Source organism: Macrobrachium nipponense, chromosome 14 (assembly GCF_015104395.2).
Source record: "Macrobrachium nipponense isolate FS-2020 chromosome 14, ASM1510439v2, whole genome shotgun sequence".
NCBI lineage: Eukaryota > Metazoa > Arthropoda > Malacostraca > Decapoda > Palaemonidae > Macrobrachium > Macrobrachium nipponense.
The window spans coordinates 59,131,193-59,151,854 of NC_087207.1; the positions used below are offsets into that span (position 1 = coordinate 59,131,193).

At 34.7% G+C, this 20,662-nt stretch overlaps 1 protein-coding gene and 1 long non-coding RNA gene across 2 annotated transcripts in view; one reads left to right on the forward strand and one right to left on the reverse strand.

Moving 5' to 3' along the window:
• Window positions 1–271: 271 nt before the first annotated feature.
• On the forward strand, window positions 272–14,754 carry LOC135226544 (uncharacterized). The gene is made up of 4 exons (XR_010317247.1): window positions 272–436; window positions 8,994–9,131; window positions 12,576–12,649; window positions 13,790–14,754. It is a non-coding gene; the product is annotated as an uncharacterized LOC135226544 (long non-coding RNA).
• Window positions 14,755–15,405: 651 nt separating this feature from the next.
• LOC135226543 (argininosuccinate lyase-like) overlaps window positions 15,406–20,662 on the reverse strand; it is a 52,902-nt gene continuing 47,645 nt past the window's right edge. Inside the window, exons 10-11 of the mRNA XM_064266200.1 lie at window positions 18,404–18,510; window positions 15,406–18,037 (exon numbers count right to left, since the gene is read on the reverse strand). Coding sequence (XP_064122270.1) covers window positions 17,890–18,037; window positions 18,404–18,510 — 255 coding nt within the window. The 3' untranslated portion in view covers window positions 15,406–17,889. The remainder of the gene's footprint in view (window positions 18,038–18,403; window positions 18,511–20,662) is intronic.

Below are 20,662 nucleotides of genomic sequence, written 5' to 3' on the forward strand. Positions count from 1 at the left end.
AAGTGAAAACCTTGATTACAACCATCACAGGTTTATTTAAGAATATTGTAGTTGATAAAGTTAAACAGTACCACCAGACCCATATGGCTCACCAGACAAACGTCAGATTTGTTGCCATATGCAAAGTTTTAAAAGTTTATCTACAATGATCCTGCTGCTGCCAAAACGCTGTCTGAATATAAGCTAACTATGAATGTGCTAAGATTTCTTAGTAACTTTATTTTAAGCATATGAAAGTTATTTATAATTAAATGAAGACAATTAAATTGAGGAAAGATCGTATATAATAAAAAAATGAAGAGACGTACACTGAAAAAGTGCTGGAACGTTGTAAGTGTGACTGAGAGTCTCCTTAACAGAGTATAAGACCGTCATGACTTGCACTGTCAGTTATATAACTGGTTGTTCTTGTTGAAGGATAAAAACAAACACGTATGTGAGTACAGTCGCTTTTTGTGTGTGTAATTAAGAATGGTAAATAACCAATGAAATCTTTAATACTTATCAGAAGTAAGGGTGGTGAGGTGCGAGGGAAAGGAGTGTACCTAAGTAAAGTTTGCACTAGGCTAGGCTAAGCTCAATACTTAGCTCATTGGATGAGTTTCATAAGGGAATAGGTAACATCAGTATTTAGTAATGATTCACCACAGTAGTCTTGTCCTTGTTAATGATAAGTGAATTTTTTATAATTAGAGGCGAGTTGTATTTGTTGTATCGAACTGGATATTGGTACGGCAGCAGTACCCCAATCGCGGTAGATATTGGTACGGCAGTGAATTGGTCATTCGCATACCCTTGTCTACCACCGCTGCATATCAGCGACAACAAGAAAAATGGCGACGGAACATCATGAACCACGGAATAATACATTAGTTTTCGCCGAAAAACTGGTGTTTTCAGGCCTTAATGAGCTGAAAAAAAGCCATAGACATCTATGAAGACTGAAACTTTCAAAAATTGTATATATGTAGGTCACGAACGATCGAATCAGCCCTGAAAAGAACTCCGAAGAGGAGATTCAAAGAGGATTATATATAAATAACACTACCATCGTACCTGTGGTGACTTTCTCTGCCCTTTATTCTGCCCGACATCGGCAGTTGCAAAGGGCCGCCTTTATACATTTAACAATATTCTTTTAATTTACTTCATTGGGTAGTGCAGCTGTCGGAGAAGACGATAGAATTTACCAGCTAGTGAAATGGCAAAATTGAACAATTTCAGCGCTATTCAATTAAAATTTAGATAGTTTTGTTTTTCTACCACAAAAAAGCGGGACAAAATTCACAAAAGCAAAACAAAGAGGCGGGGCGGGGAGACATTTTGCTAACTAAAAAAAGGGGGACAGATGTTAAAAAAGCGGGACTGTCCCGCCCAAAAGCCGAACTCTGGTCACATAAGTATGATTAGCAAACTGGTAAACGGATACAGCTAATTGCCCTACCGATTACAGCAAATCAAGAGCGCAATACGGCACCACTGACAGATTCTGCCGTACCCTCACCCCACTATGTTATTTGTACGACAGGAAGTCTGAAATTGACGCATGCGTAATTCACTGCCGTACCATATACCGCGATCGGGATACGGCTGCCCTACCAATATCCTGTGCCTATTTGTATAGGCTAGTTTTCAATTTGTATTTTCTAGTAGGCTACCTATTATATCATAGAACTCAGGCTCACAGGACTACGGGGCATAGATATTCGAGCCAAAGCCTGATGGGTAAAATGTCCAATTTTGGACATTTTACATGACAAACTTTTATACCGTCGTGCATCAATGGTTTTACGGTAAATACTTGAGTAAGCTGTAAAATTTGCACGCACACAAGTATCAGGCCGGTTTTTAAAGAAAAAAATAACAAAAAAAGAATGTTCCTCCAGAAATGTAAAAGAGAAATGCACATTTTCTCCTTCTGACATGTTTGTGCAACGTGCAGACGTCGTCCAAATAAAAATCGAGAGTATCTCCTTGTAGAGTAAACGGTTTAGGCTAGACCAGGGGTGTCAAACTCATGGCCCGCGGGATGGTCTGAGTGGCCCGCGAGGTGCCAAGAAATTTTTCAACTCGAGCTACTACTATAACTGTTAGAACTGAGGAAAATTTAACCAAAAGTTACTAAACTGTTAAAACGAGACATAATAAGTTTTACCTTTCATTCATATGGAAATAATTTATTTATTTCATATTAATCGCTGGCAATAAGGCTTTTTTATTGCAAATCTTAATAAATGAGTCATAAGAAATAAGGGATAAGTAATTAGCAAATCTTCGATGGCCCTCGAGACTATAACCAATATATATATAATATGTGTATAATATATATATTATATATATATATATACATACATTATATATATATATGTAATATAGATATATATATATATATATATATAGATATATTATATTATTATATATATTTATTATAATTTCTATTATATATGTATATATATTATTATATATATATAAATATATATATATATATATATTATATAATATATATATATTATATATATATAATATATGATATATAATAATATATATAATATATATATATATTATTGATATTAATATATATATTATATATTATGAGAGAGAGAGAGACATCTCATTGATCCACATGAACACCGTGTACAATACTGTCGGCTATATGTTGTGTGGAAGACCGTTTGAATTATGACACAAATGCTAAAAAATTCGAACTGACATGCTGTATTGATTGTTGGTCGCGTTCCTTCATGATTAATGGAATACCGCTCAAATGCGCCACCAGTTTCTAGCTAAAGGAAAGGAGAAAGTCGAGTAACTTTTTGTTTATTGAATATTCCGGTTATTTATGTATTCAGTAATTTTTTCACCGCCGGAAAGGGAATGGAAAGGATAGCCGACATTCCTTTCCCGAACTCTTGACGTATAGGGACCAAGGAAGAAGGCATTATACCATGAGGTTAGTTGGGTATTTTGACAGTGCGGTCTCTTGTTCCTCAGCTATATATATAAATCAAGTGACAAGGAGTACCAACAACTGTAAGGTCCAAGTATTTTTCATATTTATATTGTTCATTTCTATTATTTTTTTTATTTGGGCATTTAAACTGGAGAAATTAGCCATGCAAGTCGTTGGCCTATATGTTGATTCTCGTAAAATGCTGACGGTAAATGAATACCACTAGCTTTTATGACACACGGGAATGAGCTCATTGAATAGATGGTCAAGCAATATTTTTGCTAAGAAAACGACACAGGCACTTATCAATATTTCAATTATTTATTCTTTGGTAATGACACCGAGGCATACATGCGTAAATAGTCAGTGTGAGATATTTAGTTAATTAATAAGAGAATTCCGGTGTTGTGTAGCTTTGACCATGTCTTATTTAGGTTTTATCCTAGTGATAAAAGTGTGACGATCGAACACAGATTATATAGTTAACATAGTCTTCAAAGGTCTCGGGTTCGGTTCTCGGCCATTCCATTGAGGAGTGAGAGATGTGTATTTCAGGTGATAGAAGTTCACTCTCGACGTGGTTCGGAAGTCACGTAAAGCCGTTGGTCCCGTTGCTGAATAACCACTGGTTCCATGCAACGTAAAAGCACCATACAAACAAACACACACACCCAATCCTTTTCCGCCATTACATTATTTGTGATTTTGATAAATGATGATGGTTTTTGTTGCTATTTATGTTCAATTGCAGTTCTGTTTCCTTTCGGCGTTTATTATATCTCAAGCAAGTAACTTTATATATATAAGCATGTATAGCATGTTCATTCATAATAATAACGAGTGGGATACTTGATTAACTTGTTGTAATGCCTGTCATTTAAAATATATACCTTTATGCAAAGTTAAGAAGCATCCGGCTGTTAGTGGGATTAGCTAAGGCATCGATGAAGTTTTGTGATTTTCTGCACATATGAACCATGTCAAGTCTTCATTAATATTCACCAAGGTTGTCATTGACAGGAATTCCAGCAACTTGAATAAATATCCGTCAGTTCGTTCTTGAGATATTTTGTTAACTCAAATCTGGACCCACCAAAAGGTTATTTTTTGGAGGGAGGTGCCCAATGAATATGTTTATAAATTTTAATTACATTGCGACAAGTTGTTCTTGAGCTATTTTGTTAAAGCATAGTCCCAAACAAAACCAAGTATGTTCATAATTGGATGACTATTATTATTATTATTATTATTATTATTATTATTATTATTATTATTATTATTATTATTATTATTATTATTATTATTATTATTTATTATTATTATTATTATTATTATTATTATTATTATTATTATTATTATTATTATTATTATTGCCAATCAACGTCACATCTGGTCTACTGGCAGGTATCACCCCATTTGTTTTGATACCATAGTCCCAGAGGATCTTTGCCTGATCGTTTTCTATCACTCCCTCAGGTTGGTGTTCGTTACCGCAGCAAGGTAGCTGGTGTTTCTTGCACAGTCTCCAGTGGAAGGCTTTTAAGCTACTGCAGTAATCATGCCTCTTTATGTTCTGGTTCTGTGCAAGTGCCGGACATTCGCTTTCTGTGTGGTTTATGGTCTCGTTTTTCATATTTCACCTCCTGCATATGGGTGAGATGTTATTTCCATCTATTGTTCTTTGGACATATGCCTCTGTTAGCATTCCTTTTGTTTCCTTCTTGAGCTCCCCCCTCAGCTCTGTAGCCATTGCCGTTTCATCGCAGGCCAGTTCTTTAGTCTGCCTCATGTATTGTCCGTGCATTGATTTGTTATGCCATTCTTCTGTTATGATTGTTATTCTCCTGTCTTTGTATATTTCTGGGTCTTCGTCTACTTTTATCAGTCCTTCCTATGCACTCCTGAACCACTCGTCTTCATTGGTTTTCAGATATTGTCTGTATTTGCTCTTGGGTGTAAGGCTTTGTTTATTGTTATGTGATTCTTAGTTTTCTGGTGTGTACAGCGGAGTTCATGAACGCCGTCGTCCACTCCACTACTCCTGCGGTGTATCTGATTACTGGTACTGTCCATGTGTTTATGGCTGTTATCATATTTCCGGCGTTGAATTTTGGATTGGGTATCGCCTTAAGTCACTGCATATATTCTTTCCTGATCGTGTCCTTCATCTCATGGTGTTTTTATATCCGTTCCTTCTATTATTCCCAGGTATTTGTTTCCTGTCTCATCTATGTGTTTGATGCTATTCCCGTCTGGTAGCTTTATCCCTTCAGACTAGTTCACTTTGCCTTTTTGTATGTTGGCCAAGGCACATTTTGCTGTTCCAAACTCCGTCCTGATGTCCCCAGATACAATTCTTACAGTCTGGATTAAGGTATCTATTTCCTGATGCTCTTACCATGCAGCTTGATGTCGTCGTTAATTCTGTTATTATTGTTATTATTATTATTATTATTATTATTATTACTATACTACTACTACAACCACAGATGTGTGCAGTCGTTGCTAGTAATAACGTTTAATTCTTGAGCCAAAATAAATTTCAATAAATTTGTGGAAGACAGCAGTGTTTATTAACAGTTAAGCTTAAACGGTAAATAATGTGCGGTTGCCTTGACAGGAATTCGCCATCTTTGAATGACTTGCCAAGTTCCAATTTTTTTTTATTGTATATTTTTTCCCATAGTTCAGCCCATCGTCAGACAAAGTCTCTTATATATTGGTTTCCTAATTTATTGTATCCAGGGTGCGTATAACGACCAGTAGACAATTTTTAAGGTCATGTAAATTAAGCTTGACAGAAAAACCAGTAGTAGGTCGCCATACCAAAATTACAGGACCTACTGCCTTACAAAAGCCTACGCTTTTATGTGTGCATTTAGCTATTTCATCACCTTTACCGTGGGAAATATTTATTCGGTATCTTAATTTTCAATCGCAAAAAAATAAAAAAATGTACTTTGACCAAACTTGAAAACACAGCAGCGCGTATCGTGAAAGTCCTTCTGTCAGAGGCAAAACTCTACTTTGCATTTGGTATTTCGAGAATGCCTTGATGGCACAAGATAGCCTCTTCGATATGCCCCTCAGCGCCTCATCAACGGTGAAAGTGATTGCTCATGCCATAAATAACCAGATTAGTAACCTTATTCCCAGGAGGTATGTTATCAACGTGGTTATTCGTAATGTACATGGCATATTCAAATAAGACAAGCCATGGAATCTACTGAACGTCCATATTAAGAGAAGCGTAGAACCAAGAGAGTTATTGTACGTACATCAGTGATTGTGACCATTATTGTTTTTCACGGTGAGCGTAATTCGGGAATGTCATGAGCTTGCCTATCATGCCTAAACAGAGTAGATGCCCCCTCTGCGAAAAGTAAGAAATGCTTATGATTAACACAAAAATGATAGAAAAGAGAGGACGTGAGTTTCCGAAAACCCAATAAAGTAATAACGTAGCAACATAAATTAGAATAAGTATGTCAAGACAGACGGATGATGTGTGTGTGTGTGTGTGAGAGAGAGAGAGCGTACTATTATAAAGACCACACTATCGTCATTCCAACCACAGCAAGGACCCCGTCTACGGCACCTTTCAGAAAGTTGTATAGATCCATCGCTGACTGACCCTCAGTCGTTCCATAGGTGTAGCTAAGAAGGTACGTTTTTGAAAATAACTTTTTTGCCCTCAGCTCTCTCAGAACCTACCATAGTATTTTATAAAGTTAAATGTTTCAAAAATCGAACATTATCAGTAATAGTAGCTACCACCTTATACCTCAGTGTATCAGTCTAAACGATACTTCCTAAATTTAGGCTCTAAGCAGGAGCATGTCATTATAAAAAAAGAAAAAAAAAAGTCCGTTTTGGATGAATTTACTGTTTAGATAAAGTTCCACGAAATTATAGAAGTTATTCGCTAAACACTTAAGAAAAGGGTATATGCGTACTGCAAGATTTTGGCTGACAGATACGTCTTTTCAAGAAGTCAAGATATTTATAGATCTCCGAGTTTTTCATTCCTGATACCAATAATTCTGTCCACAATCATTACTTTTGCTGAAACGCCGAATCTGATAAGTACTGCACGAGAAACAAATGATAGACTCGCTAGATATATTAGTGCAAATAATGATGATGCTGTTAGGATTCTTAAAAAGAGATAAATAAAAGACAACCGATTCGATGTCAGTATCTGTTAATTTCTGAGGAGGTGACGTAATGACGCTTATAATCTCTTTTATAAGACTCCGTAGCTGAAGAGCGCCTCAGCGGCGTGGTTGGTATGGTATTAGAGTCCCACCTCGGTGGTCGCGGGTTCGATTCTCGGCCATTCCATAGAGGGGTGAGAGATGTGTATTTCTGGTGATAGAAGTTCATTCCCGACGTGGTTCGGAAGTCACGTAAAGCCGTTGGTCCCGTTGCTGAATAACCACTGGTTCCATGCAACGAAAAAGAACCATTCAAACAAACAAACAAAAACCGAAGCTGAAGTGTCTTCCCAACGCAAAACGTAACGTTTTGGTAATCTAATCGGTGCTTTAAGTACAGAAAATGGCGATAATGGTATTGGTGCCTAGATCTGTCTATACCAGGTAACGGTTCGGATATGATTTAACTTACGAAACGATTTGGTAAAATTGTGCATCGATTTATTCACTGATAATATGAGTCGACATGTTTAACAAATATCCGTCTATGATTAAATACATGCTTCCTCAAGTTAATTAATTTTGTTTCTTCGCTTTTCATCCTACAGCATTTCACATTTCTCCGATTCAAAGTGCGTTCATGGAATTTTCTCCTGTGTTGGCATCTCGTCAAATACATAATCTCAAATTTACCGTACAATAACCTCTGCGACAAGACGCGAATGGTATTTCTGTTGTAGTGTAACGCCACATTATCATTTTGGTATACCAACAAGTGCGTAGTCGGGCCCTTTCCATTCCCTTATACAGAATTTGGTAAAATATGAAGAAGAAAATCCGTCATCAATAACAGCAAGAAAGTCTTCGTATATAATTTATCAGAGTCCTGCGAAAGAAAATCGTGGGCAATTTGGGCGTTTTTACAAATAAGATATATATACATATATCTCTATATATATATATATATATATATATATATATATATATATATATATATAAATATATATATGGTATTACTATATATATTTATATATATAATATATATATATATATATATATATACATATATATATATATATACATATATATATATATTATATATACATATATATATATAAAATATATATGATATATATTATATATATATATATATATATATATATATATATATATATATATGTCATGTATGCACATACGTTTATGTAATTTTTGTTTTGTGTGTCTCCCCCATGAAAGTGGATTCTTCAGGTGTTACCATCTCAGTTCCCAGTAAGGATTGTGGATTGAGATGATAGCGTCATGCCTTACCCATGCACTTAGCATTCCTTGTTGGTCTCTCATCAAATACTGAATAGACCACATTACTGCATGTTCAGCTTAGCTGATCAGATCACATTTATACAGTATACTGAATACATGCTTTCTCTCTCACTCTCATTATGTACACACACACACACACACACACACACATATATATATTATATATATATATATATATATATATATATATAATATAATCAGCTTAAATACCTACAATTGTTCTTTTAACAAAGGGTGTTCATCCTCTTAGATTTAATTAAGAATGGATCCCCTGGGCTCATGAACTGCAAGCGAGGATGGATCCACATTAATAAAATATCGGTTAACAGTTTTTATACATTTTTAATAACATCTTGTCATATATCGTAAAACAGTCTTTTTCCAGCTGCAGGAAATTCTGTACCAGTTTTAATGATTTTTACCCCTTGTACATTTAATACAAGTACTTTTCTGAGCTTTGTATAAATTAGCAGATGTTTGAACTTGTGGATACTAATTATGTTTGAATTGTATAATGCAGTACTAAAGAGAAATTCACACCACTAAACAAATCCGTTTTCCCATAGATGAGATCCCTAACGTTATTTATGGCTGTGCTCTTTGCCATTGGCACCATAAGCTCCGTTGAACCAGCCCATTACTTCTTTGGATTCAGGATACCTACTATGAGTTCGTTTAGTCCTGCAACCAGAAACAGACTTAGGGTAAGATGAGCAGTTTTCCTTAGTTTCTTGTATGTATATAGACTGAGACAGACATGACTAAATGACCATTAGTGCAGGAAGGTAGACCTATTTCGGCACATGCTCCTCTACATGCTGGCTCAACCCAGATCTGGTCCCTCCACTGGACCTCAGAGGTTTGTACTTGGCAGACATTGTAGACTCATCCCTTTCTTCAGTTAGTAAATAACGTTACTAGTAAGCTGGATAATCTTCATTTGTTTGCCCAAATATAGGATCAGTAGAAGGGAAGACAAAAACCCAAGTTAACATGGACCAAGCCATAGCTTCTTTTGCTATCACACTTATCACTGCTCATGCTGCGAATTAGGTTGCTTTTCTGTGTCCAGCCAGTGTATATTTCTATTTTTAAAGTATTGCAGTCCAGGAAGATAGCTATTTCATTCATCAAGATATGCCAGGAACAGGCAGCAGGGCTATTATTTCACTTTGGCTCAGTGAAACTAGTATGTTGTCATCTAGTTTTGACAGACATGTAAAGGTCTCCAACACATGTATGAGCATTTCCTTATGGGTATACTAAGCATATTAAAACGTGGAATAGTACAGAAACGTGGTACTTGCGTCTAGTGGGGTTCCAAGTTTGGTAGGTTCACCATCATCTTCTCTGTAGACCTCCTTTCAGAGTACTTGTTGCCATGCCAGATACTGAGTATGCTCTCTTCAGCTTTACTCCCTTCCACAAATATTGTAAAGCCTTACTTTTTTCTTCTTCTTCTTATACAAGTATCTCAGGCTTATATCTTGCACGATTTCCTCTTTCTCAGAGCCAGTAATTCTTAAAATGATATTTCAGGTTTCTATAAGCTAAGTCTGTGTTGTTACCAGCTAGTATCCTTCTCACCTAAAATGAGCTTTGGGACATGGTGTGTGGTGCTCAAATCTCATGCGACATGATTCTTTTTGTATCGTTTAGATTCTCAGACTCAACGTGACGTTGCCAAGTAGTGTTAGTTTTTTTTATTTCTAATTTTATACATGTTGACAAGTTTGGGAATTCACAGCTAGCCCTATTTTCCTTATGGTTATAAAAATATGATCCCTTTTATGCATTGGTATGATTCGTAATCTGTGTGATTTGAACAGATTTTTTTTTTACGGTGCTTAGTTCAAAGTGCGGTGTGATTAGGTTAGCAGTGCCATCAGTGAAAGCACACTTAACATGCCCCTCGAACTTGTCAACATAACCACGCCTGCAGCATTATGACAGTAGACATAATAAGCTGAACAGTCATAACAACATTTTCAAAGTAAGAATATGAATTACTACCAATTTTCTTTGAATGTTGAAGTTTATGCTGTGTTTAAGTTGCCTGTATGTTGCAAAATGTTTCATAGGCCTAAAGAAATCATCTAAGCCTTCTGAGCAATGAATTTATTTGTAGAGATTACCTGTTCTTTGAGGAATACGATAGGAATATGAATTACGACCAGTTTTCTTTGAATGTTGAAGTTTTAGGCTGTGTTTGAGCTGCCTGTATGTTGCAAAATGATTTATAGGCCTAAAAAAAATTTTAAGCCTTCTGAAATGTAATAATGTTACAAATGTTTTTGTTTGTAAAGATTACCTGTTCTTTGAGGAATAATAGATGATGATGATTTTGATTATATGGAGAAAATGGCTATTAATCGAAATATCATAAGTATTAATATTAAGGCGTATGGAACACTTGTTTTTCAACTGGTCTAGAATATTATATTCTTAAAAGTCCCGCTCGCTCATGGTGTATCATTTATTCTTTCATAAGGTAACTTGAAATGCAAGAATGTTTAGATAACCTCATTTGCTTTCTTGGCCAGATATTGTTAATAGAGAGATATGACTGTTAAGTGTAAAGTAAAGAAATCTAACACCTAGGCCTAGGAACAGTATCTTGGCTTTGGCAAAAGAATAATTGCATTGGCGAATATTTGCTAGTATGCCATAATTTTTTGAAATATTTAAGAATGATAACAAATAAATGTATGAAAATCCAAATATTCCTAAAAAAAGTAAATGTTTTCAAGATAATTTCATCGTCGCTACTCAGTTAGAGGTACTTATGTTACACCGGGCGGTTGCTATTGCACAGACACCAACGATGTCACACATGCTCCCCTCACACGTTGATATTGGTGGGCGCATTCTACTTTTGTATATACATATTTACATTTTTTTCAGCATTGAGGTGTAAAAGCAATCAAATAGCACTATTTCAAATTTTATTCTTGCTTTGGATGCATTATTAATGTTATAACAATTTTTTTCGTTTTTTTACTTAAATTTGAACTGATGCTTGATGACGGCTTCATTTTGGTCAAATGCTTCAGCGATGTGTGAACGAAAGTTTTGAAAATGTTTCGAAAGTTTTTTTCTGAAATTTGCTACAAGTGACATATTCTTACAGTTTTGAAATATATGACAGATTTCACTCTTATGAAACATATTATGGCCTTATTGTATGCAATAAACGCGTTTCCGCATCGAAATAAGAGATAAATATGGCGCATGCAAGTTACCAATTAGTGAATTTTGAACGAAATCCTATGAAGTCATGTCGCATGAGATTTGAGCATTACACCATACCTGCCTCTCAACACTACTAAGTTCTTGCAGCTAATTGTCCTGACTAGCTTTGTCCTATTCCTCTTGTCATCTTTTTCTGTAGAGTACAGATGTATTAGACTTTGTGGACAACATTGGGCTAACAGGAGTAATGGTTTTGCAGTAATTTTGTTTTTAAAATTCTGGATATGTCATTTATTATTGTAACTGATAGTTGCCTAAAATACTTAGGTCTGCCAAAAATCCAGTTATAATGCTGCTATTCTTATTCAGCAGAACCTTCCTTAAATTCATGAATTTACAATATTAACATTTCTGTAATTTTGAATGAGCAAAAAAGTTTAAGTCCTCAGCTCTCTACAGAAAGTGAAATGCAGGCAATTGCAAGGATATGTCTCATAGTTACTACTTGGGAATAGGGAAAGACAAGGACAAAATTACAGAAAATGTACTAAAATATTTAAATGTTTGACAGGACAAATTAGTATAGACAGTTGGAAGATTACGGTGTTTGGAAAATTACACGATGAAAGATTCTAAGCTTTCTGCATAAAACATTGCTTTTCAGCAGCCCGTAAAGTGATAAACCTAAAGTGTAAACAAATCCAGCAAAAATAGCTCATGAAAAGGCATGGATGTGCTTTGCAATGGAGGAAGTTACAGGAAAGTACGAAAAAAGAAGGCTGTTATATTTCTAAGGAGATTAAGACATTAGTTGACAAAATACCTTATTTCCCAGATGATGTTACCTAATGTTCTCTTACCATATAAAACAAAAGGTACGAGAGAGAGAGAGAGAGAGAAAAATTTTTTATTTTAAATTATTTTCCCCGTCTTACTTTGTCTATCTTCTCTCCCAGAAAATAATAGCATTGCTAAAGCCACACAAGGATGACCGGTACTGGCATGACTTTGATCTTGATGGCTACTCCAGGTGGGCATTGTTTTGTTTTCAAATAATTTCAATTTACAATTTTGATTTTGCAAGGCAGCGTACCATATTTCTGCTTTTACCTCTTCTCATTCATTTGCACTTTATTTCAAATCACTCCTCTTTCTTCATTTATCATTTCCGATTTTGAAACAGCATCAAAACAATCCCTTTATTTAATAGTTCTTTTTCTCCCTGCTGTGATTGTAAGCCATAATCAAAATTGCAATGAAACATCTAACTCTTGTCAAGTATAGCAAGTGTTTTAAGATTGCTTCAACCTTGTCTTTTGAAAGATTGTGTAATTAAAATTGTTACAGTACGTACTACATCTGCCCTTTAAAGACTGGCATTTTTCATAGATTCGATTTGTTCCAATTTCATTAAATGATTGTTTCTTATGAGTCCATCCAGATCTATGAGTTAAGAATGTTAATAATTTGTTCATTTATTTGCTATTACCATCTTAAATTTTTTTTTTTTCAAAAATAAGCTCATACAATTTGATTACGGTAATTTGATAATTAATGTATTAGTACAGGTTAGTTTAAGTTAGGGACTATTACCTATATGTATGGAATTGCTGACAGCGGTATGATATCTAGATTATGCAAGATCAGGCTTTATTATTGGGTCTGTTAATTAACAGTCATTGTTACCTGTCATAAAGTCAAGACCTCTCTAGAATTTTGTGCAAACGTCTGTTTCTACATTTCTCCTGTAACCATTTTCATGCTCTTTCATTTCACCAGTTTTTTACTTCTCAGGAGTAGTCAACAATGTATAAACCTGCATGCACTGTTATTACTGAAACTCTACCTCATCCTGTATGCTTGTTTACAGCTGTACTTGACTAAGATTCTGATGACACAAATATCATTCTGTTCTTAACCTTTTAGATTCCAATGTCAAATGCCATCAGTTAAAATTTTTTTTTAGTAAACTTAATCTCACTTTGCCTTTAGCTTCCCATTTTGAGCAGACAACAAAGCACCTGTATTCTGCTTCAAAATGACAGCAAACAGTAAAGATGAACACTGCCTTGTCCACAATCGGTTATGTGATTTGCCACAGATGAATTTAAATCCACCAAAATATCAAAACAATAATGTTTATTTCTTAAGATAAAATTTCATTTTACAGGAATGGAAGGGATATCCACAAAATGGAGACTGAAGTGGATGACAAAATGGTTATGTAAGCTCATCAAGTCAAAAAGTTCAGACTTGGATTAGGCGATTAACAGGTAGTATTCATATCAGTTAACCAGTTGTAACACATCACAACTACCCAACCGCTTCATTGTTGTCATAAAAAATTAAATTACAAAGCTATGATCTCTTAGCATCAGTTACTGCATAACTTGATAAATGAAAATGCTAAATTGATGCACCATTGGGACAGTGAGATGACAAAAGCTGTGTGGTTACCAGACAGTTCTTGGTGCTGTCTAGGTATGGGTACAGGGCAAATATGTCTCTGCTTATGTATATTTATATTTCATTTGTATTTATTTTCATTGTTTTTGTCTGCATTTTCGAGATTATTTTCCTAACGTGTCAGCACCTTTCTCATTTGTCATAAGTACAATGGTCAACACTTACTTTTCAGCTACTTGTAGCCCTATTCTTTCATTTCCTCATGTAAACTCACAGCAGCCTATTACATACGAAAATCCCTGTATGTTTGTTTGTTTGTATGGTGTTTTTACGTTGCATGGAACCAGTGGTTATTCAGCAACGGGACCAACGGCTTTACGTGACTTCCGAACCACGTCGAGTGTGAACTTCTATCACCAGAAATACACATCTCTCACTCCTCAATGGAATGGCCGAGAATCGAACCCGCGACCACTGAGGTGAGAAGCAAACACCAAACCAACCACGCCACACTGAGGCGCTAAAATCCCTGTATGGGGTTAGTGCCAGCATCACTTTGTAGATTACTAAAAGGGTGTTTGCAGCATCCCATTGGCTCTTGTCTGTAACCTCAAAACTCTTAGCCTTTTGCTTAATTCCATTTTCGTTTCCTTTCTTCAGTCTTACTGTCCAACACCTCCAACTGTTACTTCTTAGTGCAGTTATGGGTTTCTTCCTAATTCCACATTTAGCTCCTTGTACTGTTTTCTTTATTTTCTGGAATTGCTTATCTTGCTGTCATTCCACTTCAACTCACTCGTGTCTAAGTTGAAAGTGGCCCGATGCTTGACTTGACAGCCCAAACTCCATAAATAAAATCAATAAAAACTAATGACTGCAAGAGACTGAATCCAGCTGGAAACACATTTACCCAGGGGTGAATTATGTCCTTCAAAGCCTAACCTCCATGTCAGTCTTCATGGAGGTGTCCAAGATATGTTTGGGTTCAATACACTATAAATGATACTTAAGGGTCTTGACAAACCCTTTTGGCCCAGCAGTGTACTTTCTTCCTTTCATGATTCATTACTTCCTTTTGGTCTCTTTCCACCAAGTAGTCCAACTTTGGCTCTACCGTTACCCAACTTTTACCTTGTGGTTCTGAGTAATTTTAACAAAACCTTGTTATATGTAATGCATTACTACAATGATGATAACCACTAGTAAAAAATAAATTACTCAAGCACAATAAAATAAAAAAAATATGACCAGCTTGGCACTAGTAAATCCTAATGTTAAGTTAAGACCGAAGGTTTGTTTCGTATATGAACAAACAGTAAATTGTGATGGAGGTTGAGGAAAGGTACAAAGCAAGCTGTTGAAGGGCATCACAAAAATTCCTTGAAAAAAAATTGTTTTATATAACCTGTTACAGCCAATTTTGTGCATTGAACAAAATCCAAAACAGCTCTATCCTCAGATAATGAAAAATAACTAAGCAGTTACGTGGTGATTCTGGCAAATAATGGTTATTGATAGAGTGGCATTGCTGAAAGTGTAGCTCCTCCAAAAGCATGACTCCTGCTATGAATGCAGCCACTCAAAAGGCCCTGACTGTGCTTGCAGGGTCCCTGTGAGATGTTCAGCTCCTGTTGTAAATACAGCTTTCCAAAGGCCATGGTTATGAATAGTCAAGTTACAAGTACTTGAAGGTCTGTGATGCAAAAGCCTTCACATACCTGTAATCATCTTGTAATTCATAATGTACAATAATTTTGGCACACTTCACTTTCACTCTATACAATTAGCTGTTATCAGGGTTTCTTCACTGACATTATTATTATGATACATTTACTTTGGAGATGCACTGAGCAGCAGAAATGTTTTTTTTTTACAGTTATCACAGAATATTTTTCATTAATTAGCAACTTGTATTATCATACAAAAACTTTACATGCAGATGGATAATAATTCCAGTTATTTAAAATGTTGAAAATAGAGCTTGAGACTAATTAAATAACATTAATGATGTCAATAGTAAACCACATTTAATAACAATCATTACAAAAGTGTCGACTGCAATTTGTTTATTAACTCGTTTGCTTTATCACAGCTACGGTCACAATGTAATTTGTTAAAGCTGAGGAGTTGCTATTTGCTAAGTTTGAAAAAATATCAACACATGTATACTGTTTAAATGCAATATTTGAGCATGCACATACCCAATTAGAGGAAGCCTTTTCTCAATACATACTCCATCACTTTAACAAAGATGCTGATGAAAAACCTAAGATCGGGGGTTTGTTTAGTATATAAACAAACCTACGTTTTATTATGTTTGAAACAACTAGAGATGGGAATGGATACAGAGGACATTCATGAACTTGCTGGCACAGAGGCTGATGAGCTTTACAATCAGGAGCTGACTGAGCTGGAAGAACAAAGAAAACAAGCTGCCCATGAAGCAATAGCTATACCCAAGGCACCAAACTTATAACAGATGGGCTATGGTATTTGCCACTATAAATAGTGATAAAGCTGTTAGAAATAATCTACCTCAATTATGAGAAGTTTGCACAAAAGCTAGCATGCAATTACAGGGTTTGAATTTGCAATAGAGAAAGTAACAATAGAAATTTAAGAAACAAGGTGTCTCGTAAAATTTACATCTTCCTGAAGAAGACTCAAATACACCAACAGGGGTACTGAATCATTTAACTTGATTGGCTTCCAGGGACTTGTTTTAATCTGGTGTTGCCCACACATCAGTCTCTAAAGTTTCTACTTATTTGTATAAATGAAAATTTGAATTTGGTGATAAAAGACATTTCTTTAACACAAGAATACTGTTATAAAAGATATTTAAAGAAAATCCTCAACATCAATTTTACAAACAGGTAACTGCACATCACACCTAATTGGAACTTACATTTGGCAGTGAACAAACTGTTAAGGCATTGGCAGTAAACAAACTTTAAAGAAGTTGGCAGTGAGCAAATTATTTTCTTAGGATAATGCTTATTGTGTACAGCAATTACCATGGTTACTGTCATGGGTAAATTTGTAAAGCATGTTAAAATCAAATTTTGTTTCCTGTGAGCACAAGCTTCTTGAACAAACTTGAACTGATGCAGACTCAACACAGGTCTTTAGTTACAAATTTGACCATGTATAAAAGTGTGTATAATCAGGGAGTTCACCAACATGAGGATACTTATCTGTTTCTTTTGATAAGTGTCAAGTTAGCAAGACTTCACAGGAACAGCACACACCATGCAATGCCAGTGCCTGGAAATCTCAATATACATAGACATTCATAGGTAAAGTGGACCATTTCCCTTCACACTCTCCAAGGCTCAGATTTCCCCCCATTTTATCCTTTGTGCAGAACCAATGTCCACAAACTTCCAACTCCTGAGCTGTTTGAAACTTATGATTATTTTTAAAACATTATTAAAAAATGAAACTACAATAAAGTAAGCTACACTTTTCCATGACCAAAAGCAAACTGGCATTACTCAATATATTCATGAGTTTTGAAGATGTTAATTCATATTAATATTACAAAAAAATTCTTCCAGAATTTCAGCATTTCTAATACAACAATATTGGTTTGAGCAGATAATACAATATATTACCCATAACTCAAACAACCTACCTAAGGTGCATATCTCTTATCCTCCCATTTATAATTTTATCATTAGTAGTGTTTTTAAAGTCAGAACTTTCATTTATAGAGCCAAGAAATATTATAAAGTACAATAGTATTCCAAATACTTACGGATAAGTATAGTTCAACAGAAAACTGACAGAATTAACTTTTTTTCTAATTATAGTACAACAAATTGTGTACCCCATATCTGCTTAACAAATGAATTACTGGTACTAAGCCAAGGAAAAGTTAGCAAGGAACTTCCGAGCTCTAGTTATTTGATTGTTCACACTTTTCAAGGCAGTCCCACCATCTGCTTGGTACTGCTCCACGCTATGTTCAAAATTCCAAACAGATGATACATCTTCTGTGAAGAGAGGGCTGGAAAGAGATTTTTATTGAAAAATAAAAGATCAAGATACAGTATAATCAAAAGTTAATTTTCAGAATGCAAATACTCCATTATATAACAGCTCCACTTCAGATCCCTAATAATTTTTTTTTCTATGCTGAACGCTAGACCAAACTTAGTTTTACAATACTATAAATTTGGAGATTTCTCTTAAAATGGTGTATATATCCCTCTTCAATGCATCTCAATACAAATAAAAGAACATAATAACCTTATCTTTACAAGTTCACTAAGTAGTTTTACAATACTATACAGTAAATCTGGAGATTTCTCTTAAAATGGTGGTTATATCCCCTCTTCAATGCATCTCAAGACAAATAAAAGAGCATAATTACCTTATCTTTACAAGTTCACTAAGTGGTAGAGAAGAGAATGAGCAGTGGAGATTTTCAGAAAGTTTAACAACTTCTCCAGCTTTTTCATGGGCTGACCGGAATGGCATCTGAAGAAATTAAAAAAATTAATATTTTTAAAGTCCTAACATTTATGTGTAAGTAAAATTTTACAAAACAACTGGAATGGCATCTGAAGACATTTAACACAAAATAATTCTTTCAAAGTCCTAACATTTATGCATAAAAAAAAAAAAAAAAAAAAAAAAAAAAAAAAAACAGAAAACAAAGCCTACAACTTTTCTGCCAATTTTTGTTGTTATGAAATGTTCCTAGACAAAAGTAATGACAAAAGATGATTAAAATCACAGGTGGACAGTGTATATGTACAGTAGAGACCTGGTTCACGACCGTATTAGAACTCCACATAATCGGATTTCGCCACTAAATTTCCAATAAACTTTGTATCTGTTTTCAACCAAAAAACCAGTTTCCGACCCCCGACCATATGATGTTTGTAAACAAAACTGTTTCCGCCAGCTGCCGCTAGTTGGCGTCATCCAGTGCTACCAAATGTAGCATAATTTTATGTTTTTTGGCATAATTTGACCCAAGAATTGGAGGAGCTTAGTATAATTTCTTTCAAGCTTAGGGTTCTAGTACAATTTTAGAATGTATTTTCACTAAAATTTTAAATAAAATGCAGAAAATTTCTCAATTTCACACACAGCTATAGTGAATGTATCTTCAAGTGAAACTGCCTCAAAAGCAGCACTAACAAATGAGTTAATTGCTAAGTTTGAACCCAACTAAGGAATGTTAAATTTTGTGAATATAAATAAATACCCACAGTGGCATGACAAACAATCAGTAAAGTGTTAATAATGTTTTTTCTTCATGAGTAAAGAATTACTTTTTTTCCTTTTTTAAGTTTTATTTTTTTCAGTAGTTATCAAAATTTTAATTATGTCTGAAGTGATTTTCATTTTCAAATTTTTTCAAGTATTTATTCATTGTGTATGTGATCTGTTAAAGAAAAATAGTGTTTCAGTGGCATGATAATGATCAAGTAATAAGTACGTATGTTTTTCTTCTTGAGTAGAGACTGGTTTGTTTGTTTACCTTTTTTTAGTTTAATTTTTCAGTAAATCATCATAAATAACAAAAAGTTATATTTGAAGTAATTTTCACACACATTTTTCAGTATTTATTAATTGTTTATGTGACCTGTTAAAGAAAAATGGTTCTGAGTGGCATGATAATGATGCAGTAATAAGTAAAATTTGTTGTTTTTCTTCACATTTGTATGTGTGATCTTCACACATTTGTCAAATAGTATAATAGTGATTGCATATCAAATAGTGTACTAGTGATTGCGTATGTGATCTATTAAAGAAAAATGGTGTTTTATTACGAGTTTGCTAACATGTAAAGATCATCAAATTATTAGTTATAATATTGTCTATTCGTCACTTTGTATCATTTCACCTAATATATAAATGTTTTAAATTTCCATTACATCGTTGTTTTAGCTCAAATGTATTAGAGAAATGAGATAATGATAGATTAATAGCATAATTCTGGCACAAAATTGCACCATATTTGGCATAAATTCTTGCTTGGACCGACTAGCATAATTTAGCAAAACGTTGGGTATACCTGGTGATGCCACTCAGCATTGTTTAAAGTCCGCCAACTAATGTTTACAAACATTCAAACATGTGTCGTGTCTTGTACACCTTGCGCGCATTTCGTTTGCTTTTTCGGTGGTATCAACTCTATACGCAGTTACCTTTTGATTCATCATGGGTCCCAACATTACTACTGGCTATCTATTAAAACCTTTTGCTATTGTTAATCTCTGAAATAATGGAAAAGTGTTTACATGGCATCTCGCGTTTTCCTTCTTCAAAATGTTTCCATAATTTCCAACTCCAAAATAAACCTTAAGTTTCGTCTATCCTCTCCTCTCTGCATGAAAGTGATGAGCGAAAAAAAGATTTAATCAAGCACCCTTGCTTGATTTTTTTCATGCGTAGACATATTCTAAAACCATGCTCACACTTGAGGCGCGCGTTTCAGTAGCAAATGCAATACGTATTCAAGTGTTAGGTTTGGAGTGAAGGCAATGTTACGTACGTAGGATACATGTGCGATTCGGTAGCGAATGCAATCTTTAAGCTTTGTTAAGCTTGCCGGTAAAGAAGTAGTTAGTCATAGCTTATATCAGAGAAGCCACTATGCCATATTAAGTGCGTAGTA